This window comes from Anomaloglossus baeobatrachus, chromosome 2 (assembly GCF_048569485.1).
Source record: "Anomaloglossus baeobatrachus isolate aAnoBae1 chromosome 2, aAnoBae1.hap1, whole genome shotgun sequence".
Taxonomy (NCBI): Eukaryota; Metazoa; Chordata; class Amphibia; order Anura; family Aromobatidae; genus Anomaloglossus; species Anomaloglossus baeobatrachus.
Genome location: NC_134354.1, coordinates 365,181,796 through 365,191,014, shown reverse-complemented (window position 1 = coordinate 365,191,014; position 9,219 = coordinate 365,181,796). Strand labels below are relative to the sequence as shown.

The following is a 9,219-nucleotide window of genomic DNA, read 5'->3' as shown; positions in this document are numbered from 1 at the left end:
CACTAAATCGCAGTCGCACGAAGATTATAGCAGAATCCCCCTCATTGGTTGTCAGTTCTGTCAATTATCACAGCGCCCAATTATTGTTAACATTCTAAAGAAGAAGTTACATTTCCTTTTCCGGTTAGCTAAAGCATCAGCCAATAGGCGTCTAGGGTTAGTCGGCTGGAACTGTTTTATTGGTTAGCATAGAAGGGGGCGTACACCTAAACATACTACATAAGCAAAGGACAAAGCAGCCTCGCGTTCTTCGTCTGCGGCGCCATTTTACAGTGACGAACGGTGAAACGAATCTCAGACAACGATGTCTCGTGATAGATTCAGAAGCCGTGGTGGAATGAACGTCGGCGGCGGAGGAATGGGAATGGGAATGAACATTTACCGGCGGGGTAGCGGTGGTCGTGGAGGTATGGGAGGCATGTCCGGCATGTCCAGCTACCGTGGACAGAGCTACATGGACGCCAATCGCGGCCCTTCTCTTCTTAGCCAGAACCAGAATAAACCGCAGCAGAACCAGCAGAAGCCCCCGCAGCAGCAGCCGCCACCACAAGCACCGAAGCCAGTGCCGGCCCCGCAGCAGAAGCCGGCCCCGCAGCAGAATAGCCAGGAGCAGAAAGCGGCCACTCAGGAGCCCCCGAAGGCGCCTCAGACAGCGCAGACCCCCGCAGCCAAGCCCCCCGCGCCCAAGCCCCCCACCCCTCAGACCCCAGCGGCCAAGCCACCTGCCGCCTCCCCGCAGGCTAAACCGACACCGTCCCCTCAGCAGAAGCCCAGCGCCCCCCAGCAGCAGCCGCCACCGCCCGCCGCGCAGAAACCGGCCACCCCGAACCAGGCCCAGAAGCCGCCGCCTCCTAAAGCCACCCCTCCCCCCAGCCAGAGTCCCGCTCAGGCCCAGCCACCGCCACAGCAGAAGCCTGCCCCGCCCCAGCATCAGCAGCAGAGACAGCGGCCGGGGCCCAGCCCTCAGCCCGGCCAGAAGAGGCCTCACCAGTCCAGATTCCAGTCACACCCGCCGCCACCGCCCCCTCAGCCTGAGGTGAAAGGAGAGGAAGAAGGCGGCTGGAACGACGTAAGTGACATGTACTGTTATACACGTGTTACTGGTCACAGGATGACTGCTTGGACGTGAGCCATCCGGCATCTTGTGTGGTGCAGGAAGCCTACAAAATGGCGGCTGGGGCTGTGGCGTCTTTTGTGTCGCCTCCATTTCGGGTGGAAGCCCCGCCCACCGGTTTGTGGCGGCAGAAGGCGGGATGGGTGGGTGAGGGGCTCGCGTATAGGACTGTACCTAGACTGTCAGCACGGCTGTATGGGATTGTGTATATAAGACCTGTGAGCACGGCTGTGTGGGATTGTGTATATAAGACCTGTGAGCACGGCTGTGTGGGGTTCTGTATGTAAGACCTGTGAGCACGGCTGTGTGGGGTTGTGTATATAAGACCTGTGAGCACGGCTGTATGGGATTGTGTATATAAGACCTGTGAGCACGGCTGTGTGGGGTTGTGTATGTATATAAGACCTGTGCGGACGGCTGTGTGGGATTGTGTATGTATACAAGACCTGTGAGCACGGCTGTGTGGGATTGTGTATATAAGACCTGTGAGCACGGCTGTGTGGGGTTGTGTATGTATATAAGACCTGTGAGCACGGCTGTATGGGATTGTGTATATAAGACCTGTGAGCACGGCTGTGTGGGGTTGTGTATATAAGACCTGTGAGCACGGCTGTGTGGGGTTGTGTATATAAGACCTGTGAGCACGGCTGTGTGGGGTGTATATAAGACCTGTGAGCACGGCTGTGTGGGGTTGTGTATATAAGACCTGTGAGCACGGCTGTGTGGGGTTGTGTATATAAGACCTGTGAGCATGGCTGTGTGGGGTTGTGTATATAAGACCTGTGAGCATGGCTGTGTGGGGTTGTGTATATAAGACCTGTGAGCACGGCTGTGTGGGGTTGTGTATATAAGACCTGTGAGCACGGCTGTGTGGGGTTGTGTGTGTATATGTAAGACCTGTGAGCACGGCTGTGTGGGGTTGTATATGTAAGACCTGTGAGCACGGCTGTGTGGGGTTGTGTATATAAGACCTGTGAGCACGGCTGTGTGGGGTTGTGTATATAAGACCTGTGAGCACGGCTGTGTGGGGTTGTGTGTATGTAAGACCTGTGAGCACGGCTGTGTGGGGTTGTGTGTATGTAAGACCTGTGAGCACGGCTGTGTGGGGTTGTGTGTATGTAAGACCTGTGAGCACGGCTGTGTGGGGTTGTGTATATGTAAGACCTGTGAGCACGGCTGTGTGGGGTTCTGTATGTAAGACCTGTGAGCACGGCTGTGTGGGGTTGTGTGTATGTAAGACCTGTGAGCACGGCTGTGTGGGGTTGTGTATATGTAAGACCTGTGAGCACGGCTGTGTGGGCTTCTGTATGTAAGACCTGTGAGCACGGCTGTGTGGGGTTCTGTATGTAAGACCTGTGAGCACGGCTGTGTGGGATTGTGTATATGTAAGACCTGTGAGCACGGCTGTGTGGGGTTCTGTATGTAAGACCTGTGAGCACGGCTGTGTGGGGTTCTGTATGTAAGACCTGTGAGCACGGCTGTGTGGGATTGTGTATGTATGTAAGACCTGTGAGCACGGCTGTGTGGGGTTCTGTATGTAAGACCTGTGAGTACGGCTGTGTGGGGTTGTGTATATGTAAGACCTGTGAGCACGGCTGTGTGGGGTTCTGTATGTAAGACCTGTGAGCACGGCTGTGTGGGGTTCTGTATGTAAGACCTGTGAGCACGGCTGTGTGGGATTGTGTATGTATGTAAGACCTGTGAGCACGGCTGTGTGGGGTTGTGTATATGTAAGACCTGTGAGCACGGCTGTGTGGGGTTCTGTATGTAAGACCTGTGAGCACGGCTGTGTGGGGTTCTGTATGTAAGACCTGTGAGCACGGCTGTGTGGGATTGTGTATGTATGTAAGACCTGTGAGCACGGCTGTGTGGGGTTGTGTATATGTAAGACCTGTGAGCACGGCTGTGTGGGGTTGTGTATATGTAAGACCTGTGAGCACGGCTGTGTGGGGTTGTGTGTATGTAAGACCTGTGAGTACGGCTGTGTGGGGTTGTGTATATGTAAGACCTGTGAGCACGGCTGTGTGGGGTTGTGTATATAAGACCTGTGAGCACGGCTGTGTGGGATTGTGTATATAAGACCTGTGAGCACGGCTGTGTGGGATTGTGTATATAAGACCTGTGAGCACGGCTGTGTGGGGTTGTGTATATAAGACCTGTGAGCACGGCTGTGTGGGATTGTGTATATAAGACCTGTGAGCACGGCTGTGTGGGATTGTGTATATAAGACCTGTGAGCACGGCTGTGTGGGGTTGTGTATATAAGACCTGTGAGCACGGCTGTGTGGGATTGTGTGTGTATATGTAAGACCTGTGAGCACGGCTGTGTGGGATTGTGTGTATATGTAAGACCTGTGAGCACGGCTGTGTGGGATTGTGTATAGAAGACCTGTGAGCACGACTGTATGGGATTGTGTGTGTATATAAGACATGTGAGCACGACTGTATGGGATTGTGTGTGTATATAAGACATGTGAGCACGACTGTATGGGATTGTGTGTGTATATAAGACATGTGAGCACGACTGTATGGGATTGTGTGTGTATATAAGACATGTGAGCACGACTGTATGGGATTGTGTGTGTATATAAGACCTGTGAGCACGACTGTATGGGATTGTGTGTGTATATAAGACATGTGAGCACGACTGTATGGGATTGTGTGTGTATATATGACATGTGAGCACGACTGTATGGGATTGTGTGTGTATATAAGACCTGTGAGCACGACTGTATGGGATTGTGTGTGTATATAAGACCTGTGAGCACGACTGTATGGGATTGTGTGTATATAAGACATGTGAGCACGACTGTATGGGGTTTGATATGTACCTGTGTGGTGTGCTCTTAGTGTACTTTTAGTTCATTGTTGGCATCTCTTTTGCTCCTAATTCCAGGGTGTTCGGGCCACACTGTCCCTCTTGAAGAGGCCTGGAGAGAAGACTTACACGCAGCGCTGCAGGCTGTTTGTCGGGAACCTCCCTACTGATATCACTGATGATGAGTTTAAGAAGCTGTTCTCAAAATATGGAGAACCTGGAGAAGTGTTTATCAACAAAAGCAAAGGCTTTGGCTTCATTAAGCTGGTGCGTAGTTCCTTCTGCATCATGAGACATTTAATTACCAGTCCGTGTACCCATAGCATTATTCCAGAGTCTGTTACCAATAATGGAAGCCTCCTATGTTTAGGTTGAGATGGATCTGAATGGGAACTTTTTTTGTGGCAATTTTGGTACAATTCTGTGCTCTATGCTGAGTGCTGACATCAGGGTTTCAATCTAAATCTCCAAGATCTGTGATTCGGGTGAAACCAATGAAGTGGTTAACTAGTGACCTTTTTATGCTGTCTGGCTTACAGCCTATTGATGACACCCATACTATTGGAGCAGATGGGTTGCCCAACACTATACAACTGCATCACACATGAGTCACCCCAAAGGCCCTGTCTGCAGCCTGCTGAAAAATGCAATAAAAATATATTCAATTATAATAAATAAATGTGAGGTATTGGTCCATACTTTGGCTGAAATATGCAAGCTCGTAAATCAGTCAAGGGTCCATATGCTTGAGTCCCTACACTACATTCAAAAACTATTCACAGAAAAGGGCATACATTTAAAGTAAACTCGCCAGGAACAGCCATTGGCCTACAAAAGGTAAAATAGCAAATGCACTAGCAGGATGCAGCAGCCCCCTATGATAACGATGGGGGCAATTCAGGTGCAGACTGAGGGGGTGGTTGCTGATATTAAACATCCATGCAGCTGACGTTTGCATAGTGCCAGTCACAGGTATGTAAACTGCTGGAGTGATGCTTTAAAGGGACCCTGTCAGCAGATTTGGCCCCTATAAGCTGCAGCCACCACCAGTTGGCTCTTATTTACAGCATTCTATTGTGCTCTCAATAAGAGCTCTGGCTGCGCTGTAGAACATACACCTATAATACTCAGCTAGGGGGAGGATTGGTCTGATAGGTGTCACTGCTCTCCGGTTCGGTGCCTCATCTTTTGCGATCTCCGTCCTCCTGCCCAGTGCCGTTCATGAAGTGTCTGGCATCATTCACAGGGCTACATCACGCTCTTGGTCATGCACACTTTGATCTACCCTGCTGAGGGCAGAGCAAAGTATTGTAATGTGCGGGCACCTGAAAAGTCAGACCGTACATGCATTCGCACTACGGTGCTTTTGATCTGCCAGCGTAGGAGCACAATGGGGGCCTCACTGTGTGACTCCAGACGCGTCATGCACGGGGCTGGGTGGGAGGATGGAGATCACAGAAGATGGAGGAAGCATCGAGCCGGAGAGCAGAAACACCCATCTGACCCTAGGTGAGTATTATAAATGTTAAGGCTACACTGCAGCCTGGGCTATTTTATACAGGATTCTAGAATGCTGCCAATGGCTGTATGATGGCCAGGTATGTTTCTTATTTCAGCGAAAAACCTACTTTAAGAGCTGCTGGGTTTCCAGCCATGTTGTCGATTAGTCAGTTGGGTCCCCTGTTGCTTATTGCTGCCATGGTTTGACAGATCTCTTCCTATACACAGACGTAGACACCGAATGAATGTGCAGCGTCACAGGATGATTTCGCTTAACTTTGCTGCCATTCCGTCTGACGCTGGATTTTGGCTGTGCGCATGACCCCGGAGTTCCGGTCATGCGTACGAGTTGTTTGAATCCAGGATGCGTACATCTAGCTTCATAGTGCGCGTGACCCAAACTCCAGGGTCATGATCACAGAGTTGAAATCCAGTGTCAGGCGGACAGGTGAGAGATCATCCTGTGACACTGCATTCATTAGCATGATGGCACACCTACAGGCATGTACTAACATGCTAATGGAGCCGACTAGCCAGGGAACTAACGCCCAGGGGACCAGTCCCCTCACTCATTAGCATACGGTATAAGATCTTAGGAGATTTTTAGAAAAAGTATTTCTAATCTATGCTAGTGTATACAGGGGCGGTTAGGCAGGGAATAGCAATATACACCCAGATCTGCTCGCGGTTCTGGGTACAAATTACACCTGATCGCTTTAATGAAGCTAGTACTTTGTGCCTGGCCCCATGGGCAGTGTCTGATATCAGGATTACCAGTGCTATTTCATGTGACTTGCTGAAATAGAACGACAACGCTATTTGCCCTTATAATATAGATGTAGGATAAATTACGGCTTTAAAGTGACCTTTTGCTTATCTCTTCAGGAAACTAGAGCACTGGCGGAGATTTCCAAAGCAGAGCTTGATGATTTCCCAATGAGGGGCCGACAGCTTAGAGTACGGTTTGCCACCCATTCAGCTGCCCTGTCAGTGCGAAACCTCTCTCCATATGTATCAAATGAGCTTTTAGAAGAAGCCTTCAGTCAATTTGGACCAGTTGAAAGAGCTGTAGTTATAGTAGATGATCGAGGACGATCCACTGGAAAGGGAATAGTTGAGTTTGCTGCCAAACCAGCTGCTAGAAAGGCATTTGACAGATGTACAGAAGGAGTGTTTCTTTTAACCACGTAAGTCTTGCTAATCAGCGGTCTACTACGTACGGCGTTAGTGGTTTGGTGTAAACCTGTTCATGTAACGTGTATTGCTTCTTATTTCTTACAGGACACCCATGCCTGTTATTGTGGAGCCCCTGGAGCAATTTGATGATGAGGATGGGCTTCCGGAAAAACTCGCACAGAAGAATCACATGTATCAAAAGTAAGTCTATATAGGATTAATTGATCATGCCCTCTTGTGGTGTCCATTAGATTATAAACTTCAGGGCAGTAATGTTCAAACAAACTTCTTCACAGGGAGCGGGAAGTACCACCTCGATTTGCTCAACATGGCTCCTTTGAGTTTGAATATTCCCAAAGGTGGAAGTCCTTGGATGAAATGGAGAAACAGCAAAGGCAGCAAGTGGAAAAAAACATGAAAGAAGCGAAAGAGAAGCTTGAAAGTGAAATGGAAGATGCTTTCCATGAACACCAAGCTAACCTTCTTCGACAAGGTTGGTTTTTCAGACCTAACACTTGGCAAAATATTATATTAGGTCTGTACACTGAACACTGCAGTTTTTGTGATGTTTACTTCAGTTGCTGTAATGACACCAGCATAGCTGCATTGGAAATGGTACTGTTCTGCTCAGTAGCTAGGTCTTGTTTCAGGTAACTGAGGCAAGTCTTGTCTGCGGCTTGTGTAGTGAAAACATGCATTTTAAAAATTTTTTAGATTTAAAAGATTTTTAAAAATGAATACATTTTTTTTATTTTTAACAGATCTCATGAGACGTCAGGAAGAGCTTCGACGTATGGAAGAAATTCACAATCAAGAAATGCAAAAGCGCAAGGAGATGCAATTAAGGTAAGCACTTCAGCCCCATCTAGTCAAGCCTTTTAGACAAACCTGGCTTTAAAAACGTTGAAAATTTCAGTATTCTTGCGCAGGCTTGCATTACACAATTTGCACACTTGTGGTCTTACAGAATTTTAGCCCAGCTATGACAGTGGGCTGGGACTAGTGACAGTGTTAAAAATGTAATTTAGAATGTGTCCTCATGAAACAAGTAGTTAATAAAGCGCATGTATAAAAAGCTGAAATGTTCGCTGTAAAACTTTGAATCCCCTCTGCCATTGCAGTATTAAACTTGTTCTCCTTTAAACAGACAAGAGGAGGAACGACGCAGACGTGAGGAAGAAATGATTATTCGCCAGCGTGAAATGGAAGAGCAGATGAGACGCCAAAGAGAAGAGGGCTATCGTATGGGATACATGGACCCAGTAAGTGCCAGTGTTTAAGTGGCATTTATCAGACATGCATACATTCTTAATCATAAGCCCCACTAGTAAACACATTTTACCCTTTTAAAATATTGCATATCTTAAATAGTATGCCACAATTAAATTGTCATTTGAGATGGTGCAACTTTTTTCTTCTATAGCTCACTTTTTGTCTGTTCCAAACTTGGTGTATCTGTAAGCTGCAGTCCTGTTTTAAAGGAATGGCAAGGGTGGCTGAAAAGACAAAAAACAAGGCTGTCCATAAAGCTACTTTCACACTTGCGTTAAGCGCAATCCGCCGCTATGGAGAATAGTGCAGTCAGTTAACGCACTGCGCTATTCTCCATAGACTTGTATTGATGACTTACTGTAACGCAAGTGTCTGCGTTTCCGCTGGACGACGCTGCGTTATTTTGACGCAGCGTTGAGCGGAGGGAACGCTACATGTAGTAGCGTTTTTTTGGGCCGTTCAAATAACTCGCCTTGATGGATTCTGTTGGAATCCGCCAAGGTGTCAAATTGTCTATGGTGGCGGATTCCGACACGTTCTAATGAGCATGCTCAGCATGTCCAGCAGAATGATCGAAATAGTTTAAAATCACTCCTGGTCTCTCACCCCCTCTCATACTCACCGATCACGGGCATGACGCTGCACCGTTGCCACAGCTCCAGCGGCTTTTTCTGTTTTGAAAATGCTGTCCGCTCATTATTCCAACAGTATTCACTGCTTCCCCGTCCACCGGCGCCTGATTGGTTGCAGTCAGACCCGCCCCCACGCTGAGTGACAGCTGTCACTGCAGCCAATCACAGCCGCCGGTGGATGGGTCTATATCGTGCAGTATAATAAATTAAAAAAAGGCTTGCGGTCCCCCCTAATTGTGATACCAGTCAAGGTAAAGTCACACGGCTGAAAGCTGGTATTCTCAGGATGGGGAGCCCCACGTTATGGGGAGCCCCCCAGCCTAACAATATCAGCCAGCAGCCGCCTGGAATTGCCGCATCCATTAGATGTGACTGTCCCAGGACTCTACCCGGCTCATCCCGAATTGCCCTGGTGCGGTGGCAATCAAGGTAATAAGGAGTTAATGTCAGCAGCCACTAAGTCCTAGGTTAATCATGGCAGGTGTCTGAGACACCCACAATGATAAACCTGTAAATGAAAGTAAAGCACAAAAATACTTTATTTGGAGTAAAATAAAAAACACCCTCCTTCACCACTTTATTAATCCCCAAATACCCCTCCAGGTCCGGCATAATCCACACAAGGTCCCACGACGCATCCAGCTCTGCTACATGAAGCTGACCGGAGCGACGGTAGAACACCGCCGCTCTGTCAGCTCCAGGCAGCAA

The 9,219-nt window shown here is 48.5% G+C and overlaps 1 protein-coding gene across 2 annotated transcripts in view; it reads left to right on the top strand.

Annotated features, from left to right (window-relative positions):
• The first annotated feature begins 232 nt into the window (after positions 1-232).
• SFPQ (splicing factor proline and glutamine rich) overlaps positions 233-9,219 on the top strand; it is a 35,414-nt gene continuing 26,427 nt past the window's right edge. For both annotated transcript variants that reach the window (XR_012750495.1, XM_075336016.1), the window contains exons 1-7: positions 233-1,069; positions 4,010-4,198; positions 6,317-6,618; positions 6,713-6,808; positions 6,904-7,100; positions 7,369-7,453; positions 7,755-7,869. Coding sequence is in view for 1 of the 2 variants with exons in the window: in XM_075336016.1 (XP_075192131.1) it covers positions 305-1,069; positions 4,010-4,198; positions 6,317-6,618; positions 6,713-6,808; positions 6,904-7,100; positions 7,369-7,453; positions 7,755-7,869 (1,749 nt within the window). In the remaining variant the exon portion in view is untranslated. The remainder of the gene's footprint in view (positions 1,070-4,009; positions 4,199-6,316; positions 6,619-6,712; positions 6,809-6,903; positions 7,101-7,368; positions 7,454-7,754; positions 7,870-9,219) is intronic.